Genomic DNA, 15,856 nt, shown 5'->3' on the forward strand with positions numbered 1-15,856 from the left:
ATTTCTTAAGATGGGTGTCATTTTTTGAGTACTCAAAGATGGTAAGGCTCTGTCCTTGCTTTTCATTGAAGGCTGCATGAGTCAATTCCCTTCCTTCCTAATATACAGCCTCCATGTTTCTCAATGGCTCATTTTAATACGTCAAAAAGAGAACTCTAAACCCAAGCAGACAAATCTATAAGTAAGGTTAAGTGAGCAAGAAATCTGAATTAATTAATTGAGCTGGTTCAAAATCTATGTATTTGGCTTCTTTTTTACTGAGGCAAAGGGACAAGGAAAGCTCTGATGAGCCCAGTTGACTCCTTAAATGCCATTAGAGCTGGTACTGGGCTGGGAATCCCTCCTGGTGGCAGGGATCCAATGTGAACCCTGCTGCCTCTCAGGGTGCACACCAGCAGGAAGCTGGGACTCGAACCAGGGCACTCTGATATGGGACATGGGTGTCCAAAGCAGCATCTTAACTGGCCAAATGCCTGCCTCTGGTCCAACCTTCTAGGCCACTGTCCTGTCTTGAGAATGTCTAAGGCATACAGGGCAGGAGCGGCATCTCTCCTACTGCTTCAGGAAGGTAGGAACTGAAGTCAATAAACGAGGGAAGAATCAGCCTGTTCACTAAATAGATTTGTTCTTGGGCCCGGCAGCATGGCCTAGCGGCTAAAGTCCTCGCCTTGAACGCCCCGGGATCCCATATGGGCGCCGGTTCTAATCCCGGCAGCTCCACTTCCCATCCAGCTTCCTGCTTGTGGCCTGGGAAAGCAGTCGAGGACGGCCCAAAGCTTTGGGACTCTGCACCCGCGTAGGAGACCTGGAAGAGGTTCCTGGTTCCCGGCTTCGGATCGGTGCAGCACCGGCCTGTTGCAGCTCACTTGGGGAGTGAATCATCGGATGGAAGATCTTCCTCTCTGTCTCTTCTCCTCTCTGTATATCTGACTTTGTAATAAAATGAATAAATCTTTAAAAATAAATAAATAAAAATAAATAAATAAATTTGTTCTGGTGTGTACAAAACTACGATTGGGATCATCTAGACTGAGTCTCCACTGACCAAGCCCTGTAGCAATCCACCGCACTGATGCAGGGAGGGCCCACAGCTGCCTAGTCTTTATGCTTGGTACCACTGTTCTTTGCAATTGGCTAGCAGAAGGTTGAACAGTCACTACTCCCCACTGCCACAGGGTGAAGTTACTTCCATATCACTCTGTGATTCAATTCTCAAAGCTGTGGAGATCATATTTATATAAAAACACTGCTCTATGATAATTCTTAAGGAACACTAAGTTCAATCTTATATTCTTTTGTGAAAGAAATATTTCCTCACATTACAATAAAAAAGATCTTGAATTAAAGATCATTGTCAAAAGCTTACTTCTTCATTTGTAAAACCTGCATTTGTCCCATTTCCTTCAGATGTTGCTTTCTTTCTTCTTCAACTTCTTTTAGTTCCTCGTTTCTTTTTCTTAAAGTAAGATTGTCCTGTAGCCAACGTTCCTGTATCTAAATACAATCATCAAGTCATTGTTAATAAAAATCAACAAGTTACCAGGCTGAGACCAAACAACTGTGGCCAGTGCCAATCCTGCCCTGCTCAGAACCACGTTCAGCAGTCAGCGTGAAAGCTGAGGGGCACTCCTGCTCATCCATGCACTGTGCTCCTTCCTGTGACTGGGGATAGACTTCTCTGGGTTCACAACAGCATTACAGAGAGAGAGAGAGAGAGAGAGAGAGAGAGAGAGAGAGAGAGAGAGAGAGAGAGAGAGATTTCCATTTGCTGGTTCACTCCCCAAATGGTCACAAAGGGGGGGCTGGGCAGGTGGAGGCTGGGGGCCAGATTTTCCCACATGGGTGAAGCGGCCCAAACCTTGGGGCCATCTGCTGCTGCTTTTCCAGGTGCGTCAGCAGAGAGCAGCAGTCCCAGGTGATGGCGGCTTCACCTGCCCTTCCCCTCCTCTTAGCCATGACCTTCATTCATCTGACATCTATGGCCTGAGGCAGCATATCAGACCTCATGGCACATGTTTTACATACCTGGCCCCTCCCTCCTCCACTAGTTTCATTACATTCTTTTTCTTATTTCTATTTTGCCTCATTTTCCCATTAATTTAAAATGTATTTGACATCGCTCTACTGCATGTAACTTGACAAATAATTTCTGAAACAAGGGAAGTTACCCAATAAATTAATAACATTGATTTACAAAATTATAGACCACCACCTTAAACATGGCCATCTTTCACACATACACAGACAGCTAGCACTATGGAAAATCTACTTATAAGCGACTTAAAACTAGACTCTGTTCTACACACATCCTAAGGCTGTTCAGTTCTTCAGCATGTCTTGGGTCAGGCACAGATGCATTTCCTTCTGACTGGTATTTCATATATTTGAAGTTCCTGGTGTCACAGCCAAAGACCCAGCAGGAAGCTGATCAGGCTGATCTTTCAAGAGATTTTAACCACCACCTACAGCCAAGTGATTCAAACACTCAAATAGCTAAAAAAATTTTTTCAAGATCAGACTTTCACCCCTTTGTGAATTTATCCTACAAAAATGTTAGAATGTGTAAGACCAGACATTTTGCATATATTCCGCAATAAAGGAATGGTACATATACAAAAATGGAGTAATTTGTACCCTGAAAAATAGGAAAGAAAAGGGGCCAGCTCAATGGCCTAACAGGCTAATCCTTCTGTCAGCCAATGTCAGTATCCCACGTGGGCACCAGTTCTAGCCCTGACTGCTCCACTTCCTGATCCAGCTCCCTGCTTGAGGCCTGGGAAAGCATCAGAGAAAGACCCCAGTCCCTGCACCTGCATAGCTTCTGGCTCTGAAGCCTGAACTTGAAGCCACACTAATTCCATCACTATCATCACCCAGTGAGGGAATGAGTCAGAGCAACTAAGCGCAGGCACAGTTTCTACTTTGCATCCTGGTAGGTTCTCGTCTTGTTCTTGTTGCTCTTGTTCATACTGAGGCTACTACAGGCTCAGCAGGTTTTCCTGACTGTACAGTTTCTAGTCCAACCTCTAAGTCATGATCTAATGCCTGCTTTGATTAGCCTCAGTAACGGTGTTCCTGGCTAAGCCCTTTCGACTGACTGCTGCTTTGGCTTTCTGAGGCTCATGTGGAAGCTCCCATACCCTGACAAAGGCTCCAGTATAAGTCAGGGAGACACACAATAATATACATGTCCACCGTATTATCCTACTCCTGCCCGTTCTGGATTCATTCACAATCTCTACCTCCATAATGACTTCCTCCGCTATGTGAAAAGCTGTGTCACTTGCTTGCATCATTGTCAGATCCCAACTTTTGTATTTATCTACTCCAATCAAGAAGTAACAGTGACCTATAAAACTGTGTCACATAATACAATGTAATTAATAAATTAAAAAAAAAAAGTAACTGGGCATAGCACAATGGCTCAATGGCTAAATCCTAGCCATGCAGGTGCAGGGATCCCATATGGGTGCCAGTTCGTGTCTCGGCACCTTCTAGTGTATGAACTGAAAATGACTGTAGGAACAAATAAGAAATTAGCAGTAATGACATCTCAGTGAGGCAGATTTAAGAAAGAAAACTTAATTTTAGCCTTTATGTTTCAACTTTTGTCACACTAACCTCATATGAAAGTAAGCATGAAAAACAAAGCATGTCATGGGAATTGTTTTCTCTACTGTTTGCATCTACTGGAGCATCTATGGAAAACAAGCCAAACATAGAAGGTAACGTAGTGAGTGTACGAGGCAGAATAAGCCCAAGACTTACCTTCTGTGTGTCAATATCTTGTCTCATAATTCCCATGTCTTTATTTATCTTTTCTTTGTGTTTCTCACATTCACTTAGTTGATCTATAACCTTATTAAGTTCAGCTTCTTTTTGCTATAAAAAATAAAATTCTTTAAGTACATAAAATAAAAATATAACCTAGTATATAATTTTAAGGTTTAAATTACCTTCTTATAGTCATCTTTCCCGTCCTGAATGTAATTCTCAATGTCTTTCATATAACCATGAATATTCTTAACCTTCTCTTTGATGTCATTCAGCTGTGGAAAAAAATTGTACACTCTCATTGGCTAGGTCTCCTGGCACCGAAGAGCAGAGCGCAGTGAAACACAGACTTGGGGAGAGGAATCCCGGGTTCCAATGGCTACCACTGACAACCTCCATGACCTCTGACTAGTCTATCATTTATGGCAATGGATTAAATAATCTCAGTTCTATTTTTGACCAACAAAGTAATTTGTTTAATCTTTTTTCTAACAAGACCTTCTCATGTTAAAATTCTATCATGAATCTGAAAACACCATTTATTAATTATACTGTTGTTTGGGCTCAGCAGTGTGGCCTAGCAGCTAAAGTCGTCTTGATCGTGCTGGGATCCCATATGGGCGCTGATTCTAATCCCGGCAGCTCCACTTCCCATCCAGCTCCCTGCTTGTGGCCTGGGAAGCAGTGTTCTACACACTGCCTTGGGATCCTGCCTTGGGATCCTGCACCCATGTGGGAGACCTCAAGGAAGTTCTTGGTTCCCGGCTTCGGATCAGCACAGCACTGGCCATAGCGGCCACTAGGGAGTCAATCATCAAACAGAGATCTTCCTCTCTGTCTCTCCTCCTCTCTGTATATCTGGCTTTGTAATAAAATAAATCTTGAAAAAAAAATTATACTGTTTTTTAACTTCCTGTGAAGTAACAGTGTCTAACATGGTACAAACTAAGTTAATATGGTTTGATAAATAATAAATGAAATCTTACTTTATCCTGTGCTATTTTGTTGCTTGTGTGTTTTTTGCTAACTAATTCTTCTTTTTCCTGCTGGAATTTCTCCAATGTTGTTTCCAAAGGGTTTACCTGCTCCTTAGCATCCTAAAAAAACAAACAAACAAAACGGGAAATCACAAAACATTTCTTTATCATATTATAGATAGTATTCTTTGCACTCTCTTAATAAAACCACTTCCTACATCCCATGCTGTAAAGCCTCATTTTCTTCTTCCAATGGTCCTAGGAGGAAAGCAGCACTATTTTCACCCTCAGATTTCAGATTAGTCCACAGGCACATAGTGACGTGCCCAGGGCACTGAGGAGCCAAGGGAGCAGCCAATTTACTAACCCAGTCCCAGAGTTCACTCCTGTCCTAAAAAACAACATGTACTTGAAAGAGTGATACAGAAAGGGAAGAGGCATAGAGATCTTCCTTAAATGGCCACAAGGTCTGGGGCAGTGCCATCTGAACCCAGGAGCAGGGAACATCAGTTATATGGGTAGCTCAGAAGTGGAGCAGCAAGGACTCAAACTGGTATTCCAATGTGAGATACCAGTGTCCTGGGGAGCAGCTCAACTCACTGTGCAACAACGTGGGGCCCATGAGTTCACTCTGATAAGCAGTCTGACGCTGCCCCAGTCACTGACTTGACTCTTGGTCTAGAATGTATGCATCTGTACAGCATTAAGTATCCTCAGGCAGAGTTGTATGAGTTTGTATGAGTTGTATGAGTTGTATGAAGTGCATTCCAGGACAAATCCAGCTTAGTGCCTGCTCACTACATCTGGAATTGGACAGAGAATACTATGACTGACAAGTGTCTGTCACAGATACAGCACTTGTAAGACAAATTTCCCAGACAAGCAGGAATTACTACACAGAGCTATCCTACAAACTTCCCTACTCCAGGAACACAAAGTTCAATACGTTATCAAGCAACTAGTTCTTGCATATACCATGGTCAATCTTCTTTCAGAAATCTTGATTTATGGGCATATATTTGGTTACTCAAGAATCATACCAAGAATGATCTCATTTTCATTTGACCCTAGCTCCGGGCACTATCAACATGATCAATGTCTAATGTAAAGAACAAACACGCAGGAAGGTTCTTGCCTTTATCTCTCTGAACAAAGACTGAACTTCACTGGACAATTCCACAGTCTGCTCTTCCAGCTGCTGACGACGCTGCAGATTAGTGGATATCTGAAGTTTCTCTGATTTAAGCTCATTTGTTATACTTTTTAGGTGTTGTATCTGTTCTTGCTGGTCCTGAATGAGCTTCCGATTCAATTCAATCTTACTGGTCACTGCATGAAAGCACATTGACACACTGATTAACACAAGGAAACAGGAGGGTCTCAGGAATCCATCAAGGCCTTCGGCAGGCCTCACCAACTGCAATCAAAGCGTGGCGAGAACATCTTCAGCCCCTCGTGGCCACTCACAGGACATGCAGGACTGGAAAAGCACAGCTCATGATACTCGCCTACTACTCAAAATGCAAAAGCAAGGAAGCATAGAGAAGCTTGTCAGAAAAGAATGAATACACTGAGCTAGAAGGAACAACATGAGCTGGTAATGCCAAAGTATTTATGGGCACATGAGGAAAAATTGCGTTACCTGTATCTAATTTGTGCTGTTTCTCTTGTTTTTCCTGGTTCACCTGCTGAACAGTTCGATCTAAGTCTATTCCATGTAGCTTAGCTGCTTGCTGTGCGATTTTTCTTTCAACATCTTTAAGTTCCATCTGAAGAAAACAAGAAAGTTTAAGAAACTTGCTGCATAATCACTATTCAAAAATTTTTTAGCAAAATTGGAAAAACAAACAGAATTAATTTTTAGTAATACAAATGACATGACAGTAAGCTAAAAATGAAAAACAGCAGAATTACATTTTAATTTCCATAACTTATGAATTTAAAAATTAAACCCAGAAAGGTGAACTAAGTTGTTCATTGAGGCTACATGATGTTTATAATGGAGAAATTTCCTTTTCAGTAATTTTTTTATGGGGCTTGAATCTTTTTAAGGTAACTTTTCCCCCCAAGCTTTATTTATTTTTATTTGAGAGGAGGAGAGACAAAGATCTTCCATCTACTGGTTCATTCCCCAAGTGGTCGCAACAGTCAGAACTGGGCTGATCTGAAGCCAGGAGCCAGGAGCTTCTTCTGGGTCTCCCATGCAGATGCAGGGTCCTAAGGCTTTGGGCCATCTTCTACTGCCTCCCCAGGCCACAGAGGGAGCTGAGAGGGAAGCAGAGCAGCTGGGACATGAACCGGCATCTAAATGAGATCCTGGTGCATGCCAAGTCGAGGACTTTAGTCACTAGGCTACCACACCGGGCCATGGAGCTAGAATTGTAGCATAGTGGTTTAAGCTCCCATGTACAACACTAATATCTCATGCAAGCACAGGCTCAAGTTCCAGTTGCTGAACTTCCTATCCACCTCTCTGCTCATACGCCTGGGCAGGCAGTGGAAGACGGCCCAAATCCTTGGGCCTTTTGCACTTACGTGCAGAACCTGCATGCAGTTTTGTGGTTGCAGCTTCTGCCTGGACCAACCCCAGCCATCATGGCCATGAGGGGAGTGAACCAGGGATGAAAGATATCACCCCATCTCTTCCCGTATCTCTTTCAAATAGTTGTTTTAAAAACTTATTTACTTGAAAGGCAGTTATAGAGAGAAATCTCCCATCTGCTGTTTCACTCCCCAAGTTACTGTAACAGCCAGGACTCGTGAGGTGGAAGATAGGTGCCTAAAATTCCATCCAATCTCCCACATGGGTAATGGGGATCCAAGATTTCAGCCATCTTTCCCTGCTTTCCCAAGTGCATTAGGAGGAAATGAAGAATCTGGGACTCGAACCTGCACACATATGGGACTCTGGTGCAGCTGCTGCACCACAGAGCTAACCTCACGATGGGAAATTCTGAACACAACTGGTTCTAAACAGCATCTACTATTTTTAATACTTCAGCCACCTTTCATATTCAAGTCACCATGAAGTTTTACTCTGATTCAAACTCAGTAAACTCACCTGGAGTCTCTCCATAATTGTAACATCTGTCAGACATACTTTAGCACTTTCTTCTTCAGGCATTATTGTACCCAAGAGAGTTTCCTGTTCTTCTATGTCATTCTTTAGGCGTTGTATATCTCTATTGACATTCTGTAGTTTATTTCTTAATTCTGGTATTTCCTTCTCCTTCAAATCTACTATGCTTTGCCTTAACAGAAAACACAGAATTAAAAATAATCTGATGTTCTCTCATAATTAGACTAAAGTTATGTAATTTTTGGCAGGAATATCATAGAAGTGACACTGTATCCTTTCCTGATCATCACATCACTAGCTAACCTGGCATCAATACACCTTACTACAAATTCAACTGGGGAAGGTGGTGTACTCAGTTTTCTCCACTGCTAAGTTCCTATTTTTCTTGTTTGAATTATACACTGACACTGTGTAATTACACTGCTTTTCCTCAAACTTCTGCCGTTGAGTTTAGTAGACCTTGGTAGATCTTTCCTGTAATAACTAGTGTTTTGGTGCTGGTTAAGCTGGGAGATACTCTACAGATCAACTCATGTAAAATATCAAGGTCCATCAGCAGGGTAAGACACTAGGTATGCCTGCATCCTATACTTCAATTCCTGGCTCTATTTTCCATACAGCTTCCGGCTAACGTGTGCCCTTGGAGGCAGCAGGAGATAGTCCAAGTACCTACAGATCTGCTACACACATTGGAGACATGGATAGAGTTATGGCCTCCCAGCTTAATTTGACCCAACCCTGGCTACTACAGGCACGTGGAAAGTGAACCCGATGATTAAAGATCAATATCTCTCTGTTGCTCTGGTTTTCAAATAAGTAAAAAAGTAACACATGTCAAGGGTATGAAACACAAAAACTGGTGAGCTGTTGCACTCAGGAGGCTAAAGAGAAAAGAGGACAGTGTCCTGACACAGTATTAAAGGAAAACTGCTACAATGTAAACTTGGCTTATAATTCAGTAGTACTGTATCAACACTAAGTTCCTAATGTTGATAAATGCATGTGTTCACATCAGGACAAGCTGGGTGAAGATATTCCTAAATATTCTGTACTAATCTTGCAATCTTTCTGCAATCACATCTGATTCCCTATTTGAGCCACGTCATCTCACAGAACCATAAACACTGTAAGTCACTGTTGTGAGGCACTAAATTTTGAGGAGGTTCATTAACACAGCATTTACTAACTGGAACAGATAAAGAGCTGTCATTCACGCCTTCAGTTATCAAAGTTAAACATGACAAACTGTGCAGGGTCCTTACTCTGGGGAGCGGCGCTGTGACAAAAAGGATCCTAGTATAACCTAATGTTAACTTCTGCCATTTGCGATAGATCTGTGCAACATAGAACTAAAGACACATCTCCCCCACATGTGCATTCTACCAACTTCAAGTTTTATTTGTCTTTTTCTTTTTAAGGTGCTATCTTATTTCTCTACTGCTTTTTTCATGCTCAAACTATGGCTTCTGTCTCACCAACTCTATGGCCCGAATAACCTGGTTTTCACCCTTAATGCCTGCATTAGTTATCTGTTGCTACCCAACAAAATGCCCTCAAAATTGGCAGCTTTGCAACAGGAGCACTCAGTTGTCTCAGACAAATGGGCAGGAAAATGCCTCTGTCTTGAGGTCTCTTGGTAAGCCACAGTCAAGCAGTCATCCAGGGCTAAGACATTGGAGGCCAATTCCTGAAAAACGTACTTTCACACTCACCGTGAGATGTCAGCACCCAAATGGGATGCTGGACGCACCACAGCTATCAGCTTTATCTACAACACAACACCTGCCCTATTCTCTTTACTTTCTGTTCACCCAACAACTCCTCTCTGAGTGCCTTCCACATGCCAGGCACTGGACAACACCTTCTGCAGTGTCGCTGCCACCTGCAGAGTAATAGTAAACGGTCTTCTCACCTCATGGGCACAAGTCCCAGCATTTCATCTCGCCGCTTTTCTTTCTTCTTTAGCTCTGATTCTGTTGACTTGAGTTTATCTGGAGCAAGCCGCAGTTTGGATTGCAAATCACTGATGACTTCTTGTAATTCAGCCTCTGTCTGAAAAACTCTCTGACAGACGGGACAACACGACTGGTTGTCATCTGTCAGCTGAGTAATGAACTGGGAGTAAACAGCTGTGGCCCCAGCAAGCATAGCTATTTTAGGAAAATAAACACATTTCTGATGAGAAAAATATGAAATATCATTTTGTCAACATGGTTATGTCTTTTTCTATAATACATTAATTCTTGCTTCATAAGCAATGCTACTAACACAAATAAAAATCATCTGATAAAATTTTTTTTCCCAAAAGGCATGAGACATTCAGATTTGCCTAAATCATTTTCAGCCAATATACAGTAAGTATAACCTTCCTGAACATTTTCTGTGTGCTGGCTAGTACTCAGAGTTTCACAATCCATCTTATTTACTCCTGAAAAGTGCAGGCAACAGCTGTGTCCTTATCTCACAGGCGATGACTGTGACACCTAAGAAGGTTCCCACATATTGTCCAAACTCACAATCTGAGCAAGTTTATAACCAAGACAAAACTCAGGTCACCTGGCTCCACAAACTAGCTTTAACATGTCCCATCCTTAGAAGTCACCTGTGAACAAATCCAAAACCATCAAAGTGCCATAATATAAAGGAGGTTACTCACCTCGCTGTTTTGAGGATTTTTCAATGTCCTCTTTAAGCCTATCTAAATCACTCTCAAAATCTTGGCTTCCACAAACATCAAAAAGCTTGTCTTCATAACTTGACAGTTGCTCTTCCTTTCTTTTTAGCTCATTGTTGATATGATTTTTATTTTGCTCAGCCGAAGCTAGCTCCTTGCTAAAGTAAGGATACAGAACATAAATTGAAAGCATCAGAGGAAAGGTCTGAGCTAACATATACAAGACAAATTCTACCAAGAAATGATTACAAGGTTCCAATGTCATGACCACAGTCTGGGACACCAATCCTGGGCCTAGTGCTAGAAAGAGGGGCATGGCAGAACTGCCTGCTTTCTGGGGATTCCTAGTCTTACAGTCCATGTTAAAGAGACATAACAAGAAGATGCCTGCTGGGCATGTTAGAGGAAAGGAACAGAGTAGAACATTCTCCTAAGTCTCTTTAGTCTCTGTCACAATACCAACTTACCTGTAAAAACAAAACAAACAAAAAAAACCCTTTCTTTTCTTCCCTCCTTTTGCTGTCATCTGCTTCTCTTCTACTGGCTACTTCTTAAAAGATTTGCTTACTGGTTCAATTTATCTCTACCCCAACTCCTGAAATTCATCCTAGCCCAACCTCTAGGCTCACACTTAGCAGAGTTTTTTTGGTGCACAGGTTATGTTACACTATGAAGTCCTGTAATTAGTTCAATCTGAACTACACACATTTTGTTTCAGACAGATGCTGAGCAGGCATACATTTCATTATCCTACCTCCAGTGAATAACAACAAAATTTGGGAAACTTAACTTTAGCAGTTTATCCTACACAGACTACTTCTCATCAAGAATTGCAAAGCCTTAAGTGTCAAGTGAAGTCTTCACTCTCTCTAAAGGAGCACTGAATACTATCAACCAGCTCCTTGAGGGGCCATCTTCCCAAGGCAACCCATGTGCCACTTCTCTGCTCTTCTCACCTGGGCTCCCCGGACATGCCCCACCGCACTTCACCTGTTCTTCTTTGAAAATACTGGTGTTCACTTGGAGTCTAAATCCTCCTCTTAGAATTCTCTCAAGACAACATGGTCTTTGATGATGACTTCAATCAGCTTTTCATTATCCCAATCTCCTGAATTTCAAACTCCAATATTCTATTCTCTTGCAGACACTTCCATAAGAAATACAAATTTAACATGACCCAGACCAAATCCACTATCTTTTTAAATTGACCTTCTTGTCCAACTGCCACCCAGAGTAACATCTGAGAAAAATCATTTTTGTTTTTCATGATCACTCACAGAAATTAAGAGAACTTTAGAATCTCTTAGAAACCTACAGATTTTCAAGGAACAACAGGCCCAAGTCACTATCCTTTATTACTAACCTTGTAAAATTAAGAATGGAAGTAAATCTCCATCACACATCACTACCATAAAATGATCTTTCAAAAATTAAAAATGAAATCACAAGAAATGTCTATTATATCTCAAAATATTGCATCTACTTACTTCAATTTGGCAAGTCTGTCTCTGGTCTGATTAATTTCTTTTGATTTACTATGAAGCCAGTCCTCAAGCTGTTTTTTGTTGGGAAAATACCCCAACAGTGAAATTAATTCATCACTATGCCTAGATTTTATTTTTCTAATTTGTTCATCTTTGTCAACCTGTAAGTTCAACAACAAAAACAAAAACAAAGTATCTTGAAAACAAAGCTTGGTGTGTGTGTGTATATATATATATATATATATTACATCAGAAATAAAACTGCATATTAATTGAAGTTTTAGGCTTAAAAAAATATAACTATGCAGGCAGAAAATACAAAATTTCTTAAAGTCTTGCAGAAAGATCTTTTAAGCCATAACAGAGTTATAATATAAAATGTCTTTATTAAAAGGTAACAGGAATGTCTGTGTGTACTTCTGTGTTTGGGGTTTTGTTGTTTTTTTGTTTGTTTTTGGTAACTAAAATAGGACGTTTAAAGTCTTGGGTAATAAGTTTACTTAGCATCTAAAGACAAAGCGATTAACAACTCAATATTTCATAGTCTATCTATTATGAACAAGATAAACTACTTCCAGACAGTTTAATGAGAACAAGAAAACTCATACTTTGTCTTTGTTCAGCATCTCCATTTGGGTACGTGTGGTCGTATGATGATTTAACTGCTCCATTTCCTGGTCCAGTTTACGCAGGTTCCTGTCTAGGTCTGTTTTCTCATTTTGAAGACTTATTACCTCTGTTTTTAGGGTTTCAACATTACTGTTTTTCTCAGCCTTGCTTAATTCACGTTCCTAGACAATAATTCAAACAAATGTGTAGGTTTATATGCAAGAATTAAAATCATGGCAAAATATATTGGATATTAACTATTCCTCAGCATGGCCAAAAGAGGAAACCCCATGAAGTTCTAAGTGTACTTCAGGAAAATCTATTAAAATTACTTTATGTTACAATGGTAGATAATTAGTAAATAAACCCAGAAGCATCAAATAGGATGGAAGAGAGTTTGTGCAAAATTAGGAGAACTTTATCTATACATAAATAGTGGCTTCTCAGTCAAAAATTATTAGGCTTGTGCGTGACTTCACTGTTATTACCTAGCATGCCACACTATAAAAGCAGTGTGATGTGGTTCTTGTCCAATGTCTCCTCAAAGACAACACTATAACCTAATGCTAAACCGACAAAAATGTATGAGTTAGGGAGCAAAAATGTTCCCTTGAATTAGAGGATTTACTGTTCTTTACGATGTCTGCATAGGTGATGAAAATGTCAAGGAAGTGGAGCAAAGAATGGAATTTGGAAATTCCTGAGAAGAGATCAGCTAAGAAATTTTATACCGAAGAAAAAAATGTTACCATGGTACAACTACGTATGTTATCTTTTGTTTGGAAATGTAACATGTATATAGTTTGGAACTTAAAAATAAGCATACTTTTAAAAAAAAAATGTAATTAGTTTCTTTTTTTAAAAGATTTATTTACTTTTATTTGAAAGTCAGATTTACAGACAGAATGAGAGACAGAAATATCTTCAATCTGCTGGCTCACTCCAAGTAGCCACAATGGTCACAGCAGAGCTGATCCCAAGCCAGGAGCCAGGAGCTTCTCCCAGGTCTCCCATGCAGGCTGCAAGGTCCCAAGGCTTTGGGCCATCCTCTACAGCTTTCCCAGGCCACAAGCAAGGATCTGGGAGGAACTGGAACAGTGGGGATATACAACAGCACCCATGTGGGGACCCTTGTTGCATGCAAGGCAAGGACTTTAGCCACTAGGCTACCATACTGGGCTCTATATAATTAGTTCTTAACCACATTTTTTTGTTTTCGTAAAAATTACATTCTTGTTTAGTTTTGGACACTTATCTCTACACACATTCTCAGATATTTTGATTTAGAAAGTCAAGTTTTAACTTCTAAGCACACAAGTGACTCAATTTTCAACCCATCAAATTCCCAATGAGTTACATTAAGATATTGAATTTGTTTTACATGACACCAACAGTCACAGCTGACAGTTTATTAAAAGTTGTAATACAAAATTAGCAACAAATAAAATATTTCAGAACACAAAAATTTAAAGGTCTTACACCTTAAAATTATTACTCAAATATCTTACAGCTTTTTTGAGCTCCTGTTCCAGTTCAAGAATCCTGTCTGAAGATCCTTCCAACTGCTGTAATTCAAACTTCACATTCTTCAGTTCACTCTGCTTCTTATTTAGGATTTCTGATTTTAGTTCAATTATTCTTCCCAATCCAGTTTTTTTATCTCTTATCTCATCTATTTGTTTCTGTTTCAGAGTCTCTTTTTCTGCAAAGTCATTCTAAATACATTGTGAAGAAGGAGTGTTAATTTTTTCAGTAAAAACACAGGCTTCTTTTAAAAATAAAACGTACACTGAAAAAACTCAGGACAGTATTCTCAAAAATGTAAAAGCAATCAGAACCAGTATTGTGAGCAAACTTTTCTTTACATTAGAAAAATCCTAAGACCAAATAAGAAATGTAGTTCTACCTTTTCTATCTTTATAAAACCATAAAAATTTACTTCCGTAAAAGTTAACCCTACCTTGTAGCAGTGTCTTAACACTACTCTGAAAATATGCCAAAATAAAGTTCACCCAACAATTATAAGAATTCAAATGCAGATCTGACAGAACCAAAAGAAAACACTGTATTTTCAAGGTATTTACCATCAGCTGGTTGGCAGTCTCTGCTTCCTTTTCTTGTCTCTCTCTCACAAGTTTGTGAAAATTTTTAATTTGTCTTTCATTGAAGGGTCCACGTTCAAAGCCATCCAATTCCAGCTGTGCTGCCAAGGACTGAAGTAATGAGTCTCTAGCTCGGATCTGTTCCTGATGGCGATCTGCCTGTAGCTGAAGACGACCTACAGAAACATATCAACCTACTAAGTCTCTAAATCAGGTTCTGTAAGACCTGAAATCACCACAGAATAAAATGCTGTTTTAAAAAGTACAGTGTGTACCATCAAAAATTCAAATACGTAAAATAAAAAAGTACAGTGTGATATCTTGTATATATTGCTCAATTGCCCCAAAAACATTCTGCAAAAATTCAAGTATAATGTTACAAATAGGATACTTACCCCAATAAAACAAATCAGTATGACGAAAATTTCCTCAATATTACTTGCGTCCATTTGTGTTGTGTGTATTAAGTTCTATGTAATCTTATTATCTGTGCAGATTCATAGACCCACAGTGACAGTCAAGATATGAAATTGTTCCCACTCAGAGAGAATCCTCTTGGGGGAAGGGTGGTGTAGTGGTGACCATCTCATAGAGGAAACCCTGGAGCTCACATCCAGCTGCAGCCCCGACCCCAACCTCCTCCTCCAGCGGTTCCTGGGGGCAGCACTGATAGCTCAAGTGACTGATGCTTGCCACCCATGTGGGAACTAGGTGCCACTGGAGTGAGCTCACGCCTTCCACGCTAGCCCAGTTCCAGCCACTGTGGGCCTTTGGGGAATGAACCTGTGGACAGGGGATCAATTTTGTCTCTTTGCCTCACAATTTTTTTTTTTCAAAGAAAAAGAAAAGACACATGATGGGGATTTGGCACAATGGCCAAGACAACCATGCAATGGAGCTGGGGTTGTGGCATAGTAAATTAAGCATTCACCTTCAGCACCAGCATCCCATATGGGTGCTCGTTCAAGTCTGGCTCTTCCACTTTCAGCCTAGCTCTCTGCTTATGGCCTGAGAAAGCAGTAGAGGAGAGCCCAGAGCCTTGGGATCCTGCACCTACATGGAAGACAAGCAAGAAGCTCTTGGCTACTGGCTTCAGATTGGCTCCATTCTGGCCTCTGTGGCATTTGGGAAATAAACCTCTGTAACTCTTTTAACTA

General features: G+C 40.5%; 1 protein-coding gene across 5 annotated transcripts in view; it reads right to left on the reverse strand.

Annotated features, from left to right (window-relative positions):
* The window catches only part of RAD50 (RAD50 double strand break repair protein), an 82,514-nt gene that overhangs the window by 14,721 nt on the left and 51,937 nt on the right, over positions 1 to 15,856 (reverse strand). For all 5 annotated transcript variants that reach the window (XR_009247164.1, XM_058677477.1, XM_058677476.1 and 2 more), the window contains 13 exons: positions 14,682 to 14,875; positions 14,106 to 14,312; positions 12,597 to 12,779; positions 11,992 to 12,149; positions 10,487 to 10,662; positions 9,743 to 9,980; positions 7,813 to 8,002; positions 6,394 to 6,520; positions 5,887 to 6,080; positions 4,761 to 4,871; positions 3,957 to 4,049; positions 3,769 to 3,882; positions 1,367 to 1,494 (listed from right to left, as the gene is read on the reverse strand). Coding sequence is in view for 4 of the 5 variants with exons in the window: in XM_058677477.1 (XP_058533460.1) it covers positions 1,367 to 1,494; positions 3,769 to 3,882; positions 3,957 to 4,049; positions 4,761 to 4,871; positions 5,887 to 6,080; positions 6,394 to 6,520; positions 7,813 to 8,002; positions 9,743 to 9,980; positions 10,487 to 10,662; positions 11,992 to 12,149; positions 12,597 to 12,779; positions 14,106 to 14,312; positions 14,682 to 14,875 (2,113 nt within the window). In the remaining variant the exon portion in view is untranslated. The remainder of the gene's footprint in view (positions 1 to 1,366; positions 1,495 to 3,768; positions 3,883 to 3,956; positions 4,050 to 4,760; positions 4,872 to 5,886; positions 6,081 to 6,393; positions 6,521 to 7,812; positions 8,003 to 9,742; positions 9,981 to 10,486; positions 10,663 to 11,991; positions 12,150 to 12,596; positions 12,780 to 14,105; positions 14,313 to 14,681; positions 14,876 to 15,856) is intronic.

This window comes from Ochotona princeps, chromosome 19 (assembly GCF_030435755.1).
Source record: "Ochotona princeps isolate mOchPri1 chromosome 19, mOchPri1.hap1, whole genome shotgun sequence".
NCBI lineage: Eukaryota > Metazoa > Chordata > Mammalia > Lagomorpha > Ochotonidae > Ochotona > Ochotona princeps.